This window comes from Epinephelus moara, chromosome 21 (genome assembly GCF_006386435.1).
Source record: "Epinephelus moara isolate mb chromosome 21, YSFRI_EMoa_1.0, whole genome shotgun sequence".
Lineage (NCBI taxonomy): Eukaryota > Metazoa > Chordata > Actinopteri > Perciformes > Serranidae > Epinephelus > Epinephelus moara.
Genome location: NC_065526.1, coordinates 25,630,672 through 25,645,461, shown reverse-complemented (window position 1 = coordinate 25,645,461; position 14,790 = coordinate 25,630,672). Strand labels below are relative to the sequence as shown.

Below are 14,790 nucleotides of genomic sequence, written 5' to 3'. Positions count from 1 at the left end.
TAGACTATACATTTGCGGTCAAGATAAAACCTTTAGAATGATTCGCTTTGGAACTACATGTCCCATCGTGCACTTGGGCTACTGCGCGGGCGCAGATTGGTTTATTTAGTATACAGACAACCGGAAGCTCCACACTGAAATTGACCGAACGGGATAGTTCTTGGTAAAGTTTCTTGTCTTTTGTGTTTTTCGTATTCAGTGACAGTACAGCTGTTATAAAACAGAGTTAAGCACACGTAGCTAACTATTTATCTCACGTTGGGTTTGTGTTGACAAAACAGCGGCTTTAATCGTGACGGACAGGCTAGCTAATCAGCTAGCTTAGCAGGTTGGCTGCTAGCTGAACTAACGTTAGCATATGGGCCCCTCCATTCAGAGGAGAGCTTCTACTTTCTGATTGTTATCTATGTAAATACGCTTAAATTCGTTTGTACAGAAACTAAAATGAGTATTTTAACAGTAAGGTGACGATATGTAACTGGTTTTATATGAGTAGCTTCTATCTGGAAACAGGAAAGGGCAAGAAAATAGTGAGGATAATCTGCCCACAGCGAAGGAAGATTAAGATGTCAGAAAGACAGACAGGCTGTATTATTTAGTGTGTGTACAGGGTTCAGTTAGGACAGTGTAAGTGAATGTATGGCTGTTGTGTTACATAATCTACCACATATCTCTTCTTTATAATGCAGCGTCTTCTTTGATGCACCATACTAACCACTTGACTTAAATTTAAGTTGTTTGCAGAGTCAACATGTAACAGGAGATCATCGACCTGCTGTCAGATTTAGAAACATATTTCAGTTTTTAGTAGGTATACGGAAGCTTTTCAACACACAGCACCTCTGCAATGATTACGTAAAGCGATCTACTTCCTAAAACATGTATGTAGGTTACAAACTGACGGCTGAGGAGTTCCCTTTTATGCTCAATTTAACACAAACAAGCAGACAGTCATACTGTCGTTTCAAATGATTGTCTAAACACTCCGATGAAAACATATTTCCTAATCTACAGCCTTCAGGACTGTCAGATAAATCACTGTTTCTTTATACAATAGAAAGGGCTGTAGTTGTGATTTTGTCAGAATTTGCATCTTACAAGAAGGATGAGCAAGATGTGATTGTTCATATGGCAGAGCCCCATCTGGTGGGAGGATGTCACTGTTGCAGTTGTTCTCTTCATACAGTCATAATTAAAACATTCAGGAGAGAAAGAAAGAAGACGGAGAAGCGGGGAAAAGGCTACAGTTTGTTTTGTGGTGCTTCTAACTTTCTGAGTACAAAATTTTTGGTTTACAGATCAATTCATCTTTTACAGATTTTAAATGTTTGTCTCGTTGGAACATAACTTTATATATATATATATATATATATATATATATATATATATCACAGCAGAAAGGAGCTTTAAAAAAGATGTTTAAATTGTGATACAGCTGTGTTGTCCACTTGGTCTAACATAGTTTATAAATGATGTGTAGAAATTACTTTTTTTTAAGGCAAAATTATTAATATAGATTTTCATTTGGTGGGGCACTGCTGAGACATGAGTGGATTTTGTTTAGACTTTCTTGTTATTGTAGTTAACATATGGTTCCAAGCTCCAATGAAAGCTGTCGCAAACACTTCAAATAGGTGGTAATAGCTGAGAGTTTAAAATCACTAAATGGAATGAGGTACTTGAGTTTTAAAATCCTTTAGTGCTTTATTTCATCAATATTGTTCAAGTTCAGCTCTTTATATAATTTTTATTTCAAATATGATCTGTATTACTACAAGTCAATACAAAAATAAATACAGAAATAAATCAAATGAAAAACTCAGAGACCTGGCCCATGTCTGTTACACAAATAAGAGATGGATAACAAGCAGAAGGAGCTATTAATTAATCTGTGTGCAAACTGGATGATGCTTGAGATCATCTGTGTTATCATCTTGTATTTCTGCCTGCTGCAGGTGTGATGGAGAGGTGATGTGCCAGTCAGAGGAGTGATAAGGCCAGAGCAGCCATGACTGAGTGCTTCCTGCCCCCTAGTAGCAGCCCTGCGGAGCAGCGCAGGGCTGAGCACCCAGGGGGCGTGGCCCGCACCCCAAGCTCTGAGGAAATCAGTCCCACCAAGTTCCCTGGCTTGTATCGCACGGGTGAACCGTCTCCGCCTCACGATGGCCATCACCACGAGGCACCTGATGCGTACGTCTCAGACGATGACAAAGAGCACAGCAAGAAGAAGAACAAGTTCAAGAAGAAGGAGAAAAGGAGTAAGATATAATATTGTTATTTGAGCTTGATGGTTTATAATTGACTTTGGAGATAGCTGTGAAAACAGCCAGCTGGGGAATTTGCATGTGTTAGTGTGGGTTTTCTCTGGGTACTCCCACAGTCCAAAGACATGCAGGTTAAGTTTACTGGTGACTAAATTGCCTGTAGGTGTGAATGTGAACGTGAATGGTTGTCTGTGTCAGCCCTGTGATAGTCTGTTGACCTGTCCAGGGTGTACCACGCCTCTTACTCATTGTCAGCCGGGATAGGCTCCAGCCCCCCACAAACTTTAAGAGGATAAGAGGTTACAGAAAACTAATGAATGTACAGTAGTTTGAAAAATTATCCTTTAACACCTGGGAGCTGCCGTGTACATACAGATCATCTACTTCCGGCCACTAAGCTTCAGCTGTGGAGCACTTGAGGACTCACTACCACTGTAATGTTGCTGAAGGTCTCTATAGTCGTAGCTGTTGAGTGAAGAGAGAGAGCGTCCCACTTTTCCATCCTGTTGGCTGTAGCGGTGAGAAATGTTCCTTTAGTGATAATGTTTTTCACTGAGTGGTTTTCAGATTCATTGTCCACTTTGTATCAGGATTTTTCCATGTCTGTATTTAGCTCCTACACCAGGGTATGGTGGGAGAGAGGAAGAGATGGACAGTTCAGAGCACACCCAGAGAAGGTGTGTCTCAGGCAGCGGTGTGATACAGGAAACCCAGAGTAGTGACAATTAGAGGAGACAAAGAGGCCACTAACGGTCTTTGACACTCTTGTGCAGCTGTTTGCTCTGAGGAGAAATATTTTAACTGAGCCTGTTCTAGAGAGGAGAGGCGTAAGGTGCTGTGGGAGCTATGCTAAATCTGTGGCTGACCTCTTTTCTAAGTCCCCATTCTCCCCCTCCTTTGCTATCTTCTCTCTCTCTCACACATCTCTCTTCCTGTTTCTATCTCACTGCTATCATAGTGCTGTCGTAGAAGGCGGAGGATAACAAAACAGAGGTGTTTCGCCCCTCAGATCTAACCCTATATTTGCCTCTTCCTACTCTTTCTTTACTTTCGCAGCGGAGGGTTACGCTGCCTTCCAGGAGGACAGTTCAGCAGACGAAGCAGAGAGCCCGTCTAAGATGAAGCGCTCCAAGGGAATCCATGTGTTCAAGAAGCCCAGCTTCTCCAAGAAGAAGGAGAAGGACTTCAAGGTGAAGGAGAAGGGCCCCAAGGAGGACAAGGCCAAGGATAAGAAATCTAAAGACCTGACAGCTGCAGATGTGGTGAAACAATGGAAGGAGAAGAAGAAGAAGAAGAAACCAACAACAGAGGCAGAGCCAGTCCCAGTGGAGATCCCCACATTTAGGCCCATCTTTGGAGCACCTCTGACTGAAGCTGTCAAGAGGACAGCTCTGTATGATGGTATCCAGCTGCCAGCCATCTTCAGAGAGTGTGTGGACTACATTGAAAGTTATGGCATGAAATGTGAAGGCATCTACCGGGTGTCAGGTATAGAAACTTTCAGAGGAAGTTGATTTTTTGCCTTGTGAAAAAAGTCTTATTGCAGAAAAAGGTATAACTAGTATCTTAGTATTTGTATGTCTGATTGATACTCACATCAAATTCCCTTTCTCTCAGGTATGAAGTCCAAGGTGGATGAATTGAAAGCAGCATATGACCGTGAGGAGTGCCCCTGCCTGGAGGAGTATGACCCCCACACGGTTGCCAGCCTACTGAAGCAGTACCTGCGCGAGCTGCCAGATAATCTGTTGGGCCGGGAGCTGGCCCAGCGCTTCGAGGACGCCTGTGGTCGGCAGGTTGAGGCCGAGAAGATGACGGAGTTCCAGAGGCTGCTGGCCGAGGTGTCGCCAGAAAGTCGACTTCTCCTCTCCTGGCTCATCACGCACATGGACCATGTCATTGCCAGGGAGGCGGACACCAAGATGAATATTCAGAACATCTCCATCGTCCTCAACCCAACCATACAGGTCAGAGAGGAAGCACAGATCAAGCTGAGTAAATGGAGATTAATGGAAAAAGATAACGAAGGAAGGAAAAGGGGGGAAAATGTCAAAATGTTGCAGAGAGCAGGCGAATTAAACATCAAATACAAAAATGGGCTCAGGCTCAAGTGTACCTCAAAGATAAGAAACCTCCCCTTAGCAACAAACCAAGTGGGTTTTTTATTGGATCAAACAGTCAGTTCGTCTCTAAAACCCTGGCCTAGTTTAGTGAAACTAATTTATTCCCGTAGGGCACGTCTCTGTGGCTGCTCCACTTATTCTGAACCAACAGCAGCAGGAGCCACAACACTGTTAAATAAACACTTCTCTCAATTAATGAGTGGAGACCAGGGTCCGTTTAATCAGGCTAAGTAAATATGCGGGAATTTGTGTTATGGAGAACGAGGCACAGAGACAACTGGGTTATATATTACAGTCTAACACACATAATACAAATACATATCTCACACACACCACAAGACCAGATGCAGCTGGTGCAGAGCTCTGAAGCTGTGTGCTTTGGGTTTACTGATTTGTTTATCTTGTTTTCAGATCGGGAATCGTGTCCTTTACATGTTCTTCACACATGTGAGGGAGCTGTTTGGAGACGTAGTGTTGAAGCCAGTGGTGCGGCCACTCCGCTGGTCCAACATGGCAACGATGCCGGCACTGCCTGAGACCCAAGAGAGCATCAAGGAGGAGATCCGACGACAGGTGGGTTCAGTCCTGCTGCAGCCAATATGTTTATTGTAGTCGATTCATTTATTGACAGAATTGATCAAGAAATAGTTTGACATGGAGGGAGGAAAAAATGCTCATTCCGAGAGAGACACCACTCTCATGTCTGTCTGTTCAATTTGAAGCTGGAGCTCATGACAAGATAGGAAATAGTCTAGCACTCCGACAAGCTGTTTTTGGTATTTAAATGGATTATATAAACCAGATAACATGTTAATTAGCGAGGTGTAGAGGTGCTGGTAGTACAACTTTTTTTTTTTTTACCTTTGGGCAGAGCCAGACTACTGTTAGAAACAGACAGTTTACCCTGTTTCCAGTGTTTGTACTGAGCTAGCTTGTGCAATATATTCTTCAGCTAATATTTAAATGTATTCTTACTCATACCTTTCTTGCATTTATCTTTAAGTTATTCCTTTAAATAGCAACATCTTAAATTTTGTTTAATTTTTTAAGTCAATATTTGCCATTCGCGGCCTCTAAAATATGAGGATTCCTGCTTTTCTCTTTTCATACAATTTTAAATTGAATGTCTTTGTATTTAGACTGTTTAACAAGCTATTTGAAAACATCACTTTGTGCTCAGAGAACTTATAATGAACATTTTATTTCACTTCAGTTATCCTAAAACTTTTTACAGATTGACAGATAACATAAAACACTTGCTAGCTGCAGCCCTGATCCATTTCTTGCTGAAGAATTCTCAATCAAATTACTTAATTGTGTATACTGCTCTTCCTAAGCTCACTCAAATATTTACATATCTTGTTTTTAAGTAGGCAGATGATAAATTGTCTCTTTAAATAGGGATTAAAGTGTTACACAGTAGATGCACAGTAACGCAGCAGGAATTTAGCAGAGTAAGCTGCTTCTGTTTATATTACATTGTCTTTGTCAGCAGTGCACATCTTTATCTTTGCCTCTGTTACTCAGTGTGCCAGGACTTGGTGTTTTGTCACCATGTACTTGAAGTTCATGCCATTTAATTTATATGCCAGTGCATGCATCTCGTTGCAAAATAAACAAACACTGGAGAAACTTAGGCTGGTGCAGACACGTTCAACATCACGTTAGCATCTTTGTGAAAGTCAGTGTAAAGAAATAACCTTACGTGGCTCCTAAATGTCTTCCTGGTGAAATGTTTCTTGTTTGTTTGTTTCTTTTGTTTTTAATAATCATCATTCGAAGATCACAAGTTAAGTTTGCCACTGTTGGCTGTAATTGCAGAACTAAAACTTGTTAAACTATCACACCCATTTGAAGTCATTGTGGAGTGTCAACTAAATAAAAATGCGTCTGTGTTTCAGGAGTTCCTGCTGAACTGCCTGCACAGGGACCTTCAGGCGGGGGTGAAGGACTTATCTAAAGAGGAGCGACTCTGGGAGGTTCAGAGGATCCTGACTGCTCTGAAACGCAAACTGAGGGAGGCCAAACGTCAGGCAAGTTGTTTCTGGATACTATGTCTGCTTTTTTTTTGTAATAAGGGCAAGAACATCCAGTGCAGCAACACCACAAACTACTGCCTCTAAAATGATGACCATACACGTGAATCAGCGATGTCTGATATACCTCTAAACAAAGATTAACATTACAGTGTTCACTGGGCATTATTCATGTATCTTTCCTCCTTCTGCTTTTCAGGAGTGTGAGAGTAAGATAGCCCAGGAGATAGCAAGCCTCTCAAAGGAAGATGTGTCAAAAGAAGAAATGACTGAGAATGAAGAGGAAGTCATCAACCTCCTCTTAGCACAGGTGAGACATTCAGACACATTTATAAAGGATGTGCTCAGAGCAACCCAATTCACAGGCCCTATCTGAAAACCTAAAACTGTTTTACTCTTACATAGCTCCATGTATGCCAACCTCAGATGGAATAATTTTGTGTTTCTCCCCACGTCCTCTCGATAATCAGGAAAATGAGATCCTGACAGAGCAGGAGGAGCTGATCTCTCTCGAGCAGGTGCTTCGTAGACAGATTGCTACTGAGAAGGAGGAAATCGAGAGGCTGCGAGCTGAGATCGCAGACATACAGAGGTAAGAGAAGACGAAAATTTGTTAGTAAATATGTTGTAATATGATATAGAAATATCATTACCTGTACTCAACCATAACCCAGCATTGTGCTCCTCAGTCGACAGCAGGGCCGCAGTGAGACAGAGGAATATTCATCGGACAGTGAAAGTGAGAGTGAAGATGAGGAAGAGCTGCAGATGATTCTGGAAGACCTGCAGAAGCAAAACGAGGAACTGGAGGTGAGAGAACGTGCAGCACACACTGGCTGTCCGTTTTTGAGCTGAAGGTTTAAGTGACGTTTGTGGAGTTCTGAAAGTCCGAAAGTACATTTTCGAATATTGATTGAATAGTTTTTTTCTCAGAGGATGTTTTTTGAGCATGGACACAAGCAATATAGAGTAGATATTTTCTCTCTGATTGTTGCCAGAGATTAATCAGTTGGTTTCTTAAGCACTGTCTGTGTGTCACTGCCCCGTAGAACAAAAACACCCACCTGAACCAGGCCATCCACGAGGAGCAGGAAGCCATCTTGGAGCTCCGCGTCCAGCTCCGCCTCCTGCAGAGCCACAAACTGCAGCAGGAACTGACCGTCCAGCCGCCGGCCGAGCAGGCCCCGCCCACACAGCCGAGCCCAGAGCCCCGCACTGAGGAGCAAACCAAGCGCTCCGTTGCCGCGGTGGTCGTCGGTGTGGACGCCGCCGCCTCGGCCAACGGCAAGGCAGCTAAGGATCCTTCGAAGCCCTCACCAAACAAAGACAGGAGGGACACCAACATGTGAGATGTCATCTCAGCGACGTGTTTGGTGGCCCTGTGCTGCTGTACGTCTCTACCGCTGGTCAGTTGTCCTGTAGTGTCACTTGTTATCCACTGGAGATTAAACGTTGCTGGATCCATGAGTTCATGAGGTAATTGTGTCCACCGAGCGGCAGCCATGGAAAAATCTGTCATACTGTCTTTGTCTTTGACTCTGTAGCAGAAATCACCTTGTTTCCTATTTTTCCATGCAAAACACAAAATGCTAAAAACATAGTAGCGGACAACTGGCTATTACTGTGAGAGACCAGGTGGACCATATTATCAAATCCACAGTGCCAAGCCTGTATGAAGGAAGAAGGGGGGAAAGGAGAAATGAAGGGATCATAAAGCAGGTAGTGGGATGGAAGAGAGTTAAAAAAAAAAAAAAAGTCAGGCGCCTTGCCAGTGTATGACAGAGATTATTTTTTGCTGGTAAGGTCTCAAGAAATGAACATATACTAGACATAATCTCAGTCCCTGTATCTCACTATGTCCCTCACCTAAATGCAAATTGGACATGTTAGGATAGAGACCACTGTGCCATAACCGAAGATGCCAGACTGGACACGTTTCCCCAGAGAACCACTAATACAAAAGCTCTTTGAATAATGAAGAATTTATGATTGGTCTATCTATATGTTATATATTTAAGTAGTATTCTGAAGAATACGGATGAATATTTGAGAAATACATTGATTTTAAGTTACAGCTTTTTAGTAATATATGAATATAAATATATTGTAGATGCTTTCTTTTGAACAGCAGATGCACATAAACACAATGGCGTTGTACTTTGCAACTGACCAGTGGACGGAAACACGAACGGCAAACAAATACGCAACAAAAGCATATTCATCACTGGAAAAATGTAGACAAACAGCTGGAGGCAGCGTTGTTACACTCTCTGCTCTGTAGTGCAATCATCGTCTCTGTCGTCTCTGCCTCTCTTGCACAAACAAGGAAATGTGGAAAATGACAATTGTCCAGTTTTGCGATGGAACAGCTAATCTGTAGTGATGATTATTGTCGCTAAACGCAGAGACACGCAGGAGGCTTATTAAGTTCTGTTGTGTATTTGATTGTGTTTTTTAACTCATGATGTGTGGAGTTGTTCATGGCATCAGTTGGAAGTGAGTAAAAAAAACAAAGTTACAAGTCAATCATTTCATTTCACAACTGATTCATGACTATTGCAAAGTACTGTCATACCTTCAGTGATATTTAAAGCAAAGGCACGGCCTGACTTACTTACCGTTTGTGTATATCATTGTAAAATTGCAAACATACTGTATTTTCAGCTCTTATGTTTTATCACGTTCTTTTTTTTTATTATTAATGACCTGTACGGAGGATGCTAGTGTGACTGCCCCTGCTTTGGTCACGGGCAAATCAAAGCAATCTCATCTGGATTTATGATTCAACGTGTTATTAATCCTGTGACTGAAACAGATAAATGCTAGATTGGGCTCAGAAGCTTCTCATGAGGTTATTTTCATATTGTTCTAAGCTTTTTGTAGCTTATCGTTGCAGACAAAATAATGCTGTGAAGAATAAAGTGTCGATCTGAATAATTTATTCGTATCTCTGTCTCTTTCTCTGACACAAAGCCTGATGTTGACCTTTTTACTCAACTATGTCTGCTGGACATGCAGTCCATATTCAGTGATTCCTATTTTCCATTACACATTCTCGGAATACTTTTCCCTCTCCCAGCCTAATGAGGATCCAGATAAAACCTCTGCATCCATTTTGAGGAAGTGAAGCATGTCATTGTTGTGTTTGGATCCAGAATCAAGGCTTTGGTATCTAAAGAGATAGTGGAACCACCCGAGTTTTTGTCACTGCTTTTACTGGTTTCCGATTTGGAACGGAGCTCTAACAAGTAGAAAGAAACAGGCAGAAAGAGACAGGAAATGAGCAAAAAATGGTTTCAAAATAAAACGTACTTTACATTTTTGGACATTTTGACAGTTATATCAGAGATAATATCTCTGGTATATGTTCAGCAGGCAGGGTAACCTTGGTCTGGAGTTTATTTATTATGAAATTATGATACCCAAGTGGAAACTAAATTATTTATGGGTGTGTACATCCATATTTCCTTGTTTCAGAACTTCCCCACTGAAACACGTCTCTGTCCATAAAGATTATAGTTATGATTATTCCTTTAAAGTCCCCCTCTAATCAAATATGTTTTGCCTATTGTTATTTCACTGGAATGTTTGTTTTTTATGACACTTTATTGTCATTATTATGCAACTTACACAAGTGTGGTGTAAAACCGTGAAGCCCACAGGACATATACATTTAAGGAATGACTTGTGTCTACATTTTGTAAATGAACAACTTTTGATAACTTTCTTGTTATATTCTACGGCACTGGCCCACAAGTGTTTCAAATTAACTGTACCTACCAACAGCAGTCGAGCATAACCTCTGCTGGGGTACGGAAACACCACTTGGACAAACCAAACTGCGGTACACTGTAATACTAGAAGTGGTAGTAATATTTATGACACTTTGTCTTTATTTATGATTATAATTATATTTACTATTGATTTTTTTCCCCTTCGTGTCGGAAGGAAATCTACAATATGGAGAATACTGGACTGTGCATGTCTTATTTTGAAAATCCCCACCGGAAGTTCAACGTATCACTCCTTAAAATTGACTCGACGGTAGGATAGCTGGTCAGTCTGTCTGTCTCAGGGGCTGGGTTTCTCTTTTTACCCAAGAAGAGGAAAAAAAAAATCTGAGTTTTTAAGCATGACGAGACAAAGACACTGAGTGAACACTGACAAATAATGATTTAAAAAAACTTCCACAACTCACCATGGCCATAAGGGAGCTCAAAGTTTGCCTTTTAGGGGTAAGTGTCAGATGTTTTTGTTGATCCACTTTGGGGGAAAATTCCTTCTGTATTCCTGCTGCGAGTCTAACGTTAACTAATGGACAACATTTTGACGGTAACAACACAGTAACAGACGTTAGCTTCAATAACTGACATTAATACTTGGGTTGGTTTATAACGGTCTTTACTTTATCGTGTTGCTCTTCGTCAGAAACTTGAAAATGTTGAGCTGGTTGCCTAAAAACCAATAACTGAACGGCCGGTGGGCGCAGCAGCCATATTACATTTGTTTTCTCATCGTGTACGTCTGTTTTTTTTATATTTACATCGATTATCTGTCGTTTTTTGCGTGTTTCTGTCTTAATTTTTGACGGATGTGACAGTTTATCACCGATTACGTCATCATAAGACAAACCGCTACAAGTAAGGCGTTAGTTAGGATTTCCTGCTGCGTTAGCAAAACAGCAGTCCCTCTTCATACACGCCGTCGGGGATGTCCACATATGTTTAGTCTGCAAAGTGGTAGTTTATTAATGAATTGAAGCTACATGGAGGTTTACCAGGCCTGTGCAGTCTGCCACAGAAACTGACATGCTCAGCAAACATTCCTCAGACAGCCCTTACCAATCTTTTGTTACCCCTGTGCTTATATGTAGCAGGTTTTCTTCATACTGCAGCTGTGTGAAGCTAAAATAAGAGCTGTCATCGTGCCTGCATCAACAAAAACTCCATGAAGCATAGATAAAATGCAGCCAAAAAGGCCCATATGTCTCTAAGTTTTCATGTTAATGTGTTAGGGAACTGGGAGATGCATTGTGTTGTTTTACACAAATAATATTGACTTTACAGTCAGAGCTAGTTGTAGAATCTGTGCACTGACAGTAAACTATCTGATGGAGTGGGCATGTGACCAAACAGTTGCCCAATCAATTGGGTGACAAATAGTGACACTGCAAGGCTGTGACATGTTAGTAGCACAGTGACAAATGTGTGTGCGTGTGTGTGTGTGTGTGTGTGTGTGTGTGTGTGTGTGTGTGTGTGTCAGGAGTGCTCTGACCGATGTGCTGTTATTGATGCTGTCACCCTGTGTTTTCAGGACACTGGAGTTGGAAAATCCAGCATAGTTTGCCGATTCGTTCAGGACCATTTTGACCACAACATAAGTCCCACAATAGGGTAAGAGCACCGCAGTAGCCTACATATCACAAAAGACAGTGTTACAACAGGAAACAACTCAATCAAACAATAGAGACACCAGGTGTTATGTGTTTATAAGCTTCAGCCATCTTTATAGTCCCAAAACTGATATCAAACTAAGACCAAAGTCTGAATTGACAACACCCTTGTTTAGTGTGACCAGGTGAGATGTCACGTGACATTTATACAAAAAATAAAACTTTTAAGTCATATCTATCACATAAAGGTTAAGTCAGTTCATATATTTGCACCAGTATAACTAATCATAGGACGCTGAAAAATACCTCAGTATCAAGAACGTTTTTTTTAAGCTAAATGGTTAAATTTACGGAGGGGACAATGTTAAGTCAGACATAAGAGAAACTGGCTACCTCATTTTACGTAAGACAAAATAGAATATGCCCCGGTCCCTAACAAAGTGATGGTTAATGCATATTCTTTGAAAGGTGGGTCAGGTCACAAATAGCAGACAAAAGAATATAAAGTAAGCCAGACAAATGCCAAGCTTAAACACACTAAGGAAATAATGTACAGTTTAGAAGTCATGAGACTGGTGAGATCTGGAATTGGGACATGCAGAAGGCAACATTAGGCTGAGATAAAAAGGTTTAAAAAGTGGATTTAAAAAAAATATATCACTTTAGCCATATCGAAACAAATGTTTGTTTTTGTGTTGGCTCTGTCTTATCTGATGGTTGGTCTGTACGCCTCTGACGCAACACTACATTAGTGCTCTCAGGCAAAGTGGGTTCAGTGTCGACCATCTTTATTCTGTGTGTTCTTTGTTTCCACTGATGACTTGACTGATTTGCTTCCGTTGCATTTTAAGGAACATGCTCTGAAGCATTATTGTGAAATGCTCTTTATCCCCCACAGAGCATCATTCCTAACCAAAACAGTGCCATCTGGAAATGAACTACACAAATTTCTGATCTGGGATACAGCCGGACAGGAAAGGGTGAGTGCAATCACGTCATAAATGACTGCTTTACTTATTATTATTACACATGACTGTAAGTTAAGTTAATTTCCCGTCACATTATACAGGAAGCTAGCAGTGACACAGTAATTTCACTGTTAGCAGTCCTCATGACATAGAGTTATTATTAGGCATGAGATAAGATGATTCACATGGGGTTCAAAGGTCACAAGGCAGTGGTATCATCACAGTGATTCATTATTTGGACGGGGGTGGTGAGGGTAGTTAAAGCTTGCCCAGACATGCTTACAGCATGGAAAAACTAGTGCACGTATTTCCTGCTTTTGTGTGAAAATGATATCTTGGAACTTCTGTTACCAGGGTTTAAAGTTGTCTTTATTTGTGGGACTAATATTAAACTTATCACTTGAAACTATCTGTGTGATCTGTTTGATAAACAGCATACATACAGTTAAAAATCTGAACAAAGCACTAAGAACAAAGTTTAAAGGTGTTTATTTGAGGAAATCATGTCACCGCACTTAAATGACTACAATGTTGTTATCATGACCACTAGTTGCATGCACTATAAAGACACAGTGACATTTCTTACCACTAGTGGTGCTTTAGAGCTGTGTTTTGATGAGTGGGCCTTATTGTTTGTATTGCCACAAGCACAAGGATGATGTGATACACATTTGTACTGATTGCAGTCACTGGTAGTGATGTGCTGTGAAAGAAAAGAGGAGAAAAGTACATGTAAACAACCCAGTTTTTGGAACATTACAATAAAGATTTGGATGTGTCTTGGAGATGGAAATGCTTTCAACATGTTTGTTAAGGCCTTAAAGCTACAGTTATGAAAATAACTTTCTGTCATATTTGCTGAAACTGTCATTATATTCTGAAAGAAGTACATGTGACAGAGTCTGAAAATATTAATGTCCCCTCTCGTCTTCCCAGAGCCTCTAATAGTATTTGCTAGAATCAACTGTGGCACACCAACAACAACCAATTAGAGCCAAGGAATCTCTAACATAGCTGTCAATCATGTCAATCACTTTGTGAACTGCGGTCAGACCGTCAGTAACTATGCAACACTGATCCAATACGAATCAAGATTCTGTTACTGCATTGTCTATTTCTTGCCTCAAATGTTTTCAGGAACATATTTTAGTGTAGACTCACAAGTCAGTCTTTAGACGCTTTGCTTAACTAAAGACTGATGACTTTCTCCCTGATTTTGTGTTTAGATGGGCGGATACAATTTCAGAGTTTAAAAAAACTCTCTACGTTGCAGAACCAATAGTAAATTTGCAGGGCGGTCCTTCGGTGGCTCGCTGAACTCTTGTGCTTGTAAACATGGTCCCACTAGAAACACGTGTAGCGGTACAAAATGGCTCAGCCGCGCTCGCAGAAAACGCTGTCAAAGTTAGTGGATGTTTGTCGCGTTTGCGGCGACACATTCTCGCCAACTAAAAGAAACAAACATAATCTTTTACAAGGCCATGACTCATCTGTATAGAGGGAATCGCCCTGTTGTTTACAAATTTCCGGGTAGAAAACCAGCCGTGGTTTTAGCTATATATATATATATATATATATATATATTAGGGTTGGGAATCTCTCTGTGATAGACGATTCGATATGTATCTAGATACACGGGTTACGATACGATTCAAAAACGATATATTTTTAATACAGAACGATTCGATACGATTCTATACAGTGTAGGAACAATACGATTTGTTACGATTCTATGATTAACATCTGTTGATGTAGACATTAATCATATATTATAAAATAAAGAAGCCAATTCTATAAAAGTGATATTCTTACAGTATTTTCAAATTTGTAAAAGACCACATCCCCAAGCATTGTTGCTGTATGGCACTGGCAAAAATAAAATAAAAAAACAAACAACAACAAAATCACACATTGTCTGTGTTTTTGTATGTATCTTATATGGACTTGAGTCTGGAATAAAGTTTATTATAACGCGGTACAATATAAACATAAAGCAGAATAAAATAA

General features: G+C 40.7%; 2 protein-coding genes across 2 annotated transcripts in view; both read left to right on the top strand.

The window, feature by feature from the left end:
* Positions 1–80: 80 nt before the first annotated feature.
* On the top strand, positions 81–9,370 carry ralbp1 (ralA binding protein 1). Its single transcript, XM_050032968.1, has 10 exons — positions 81–163; positions 1,956–2,258; positions 3,321–3,752; positions 3,882–4,231; positions 4,799–4,960; positions 6,289–6,420; positions 6,623–6,733; positions 6,894–7,015; positions 7,113–7,233; positions 7,473–9,370. The coding sequence occupies exons 2-10, from the start codon at positions 2,009–2,011 to the stop codon at positions 7,770–7,772; spliced, it is 1,980 nt and encodes a 659-aa protein (XP_049888925.1). The 5' UTR covers positions 81–163; positions 1,956–2,008; the 3' UTR covers positions 7,773–9,370.
* Positions 9,371–10,459: 1,089 nt separating this feature from the next.
* The window catches only part of rab31 (RAB31, member RAS oncogene family), a 14,405-nt gene continuing 10,074 nt past the window's right edge, over positions 10,460–14,790 (top strand). The window contains exons 1-3 of the mRNA XM_050032956.1: positions 10,460–10,658; positions 11,737–11,816; positions 12,714–12,795. Coding sequence (XP_049888913.1) covers positions 10,623–10,658; positions 11,737–11,816; positions 12,714–12,795 — 198 coding nt within the window. The 5' untranslated portion in view covers positions 10,460–10,622. The remainder of the gene's footprint in view (positions 10,659–11,736; positions 11,817–12,713; positions 12,796–14,790) is intronic.

Bases quoted from the DNA above. Each gene is read 5' to 3' on its own strand.
- ralbp1 (XM_050032968.1), top strand. From the start codon at position 2,009: ATGACTGAGTGCTTCCTGCCCCCTAGTAGCAGCCCTGCGGAGCAGCGC. The intron at 7,016-7,112 runs GTAAGAGAAGAC...TGTGCTCCTCAG, and splicing joins GAGATCGCAGACATACAGAG to TCGACAGCAGGGCCGCAGTG. The intron at 7,234-7,472 runs GTGAGAGAACGT...ACTGCCCCGTAG, and splicing joins AGCAAAACGAGGAACTGGAG to AACAAAAACACCCACCTGAA.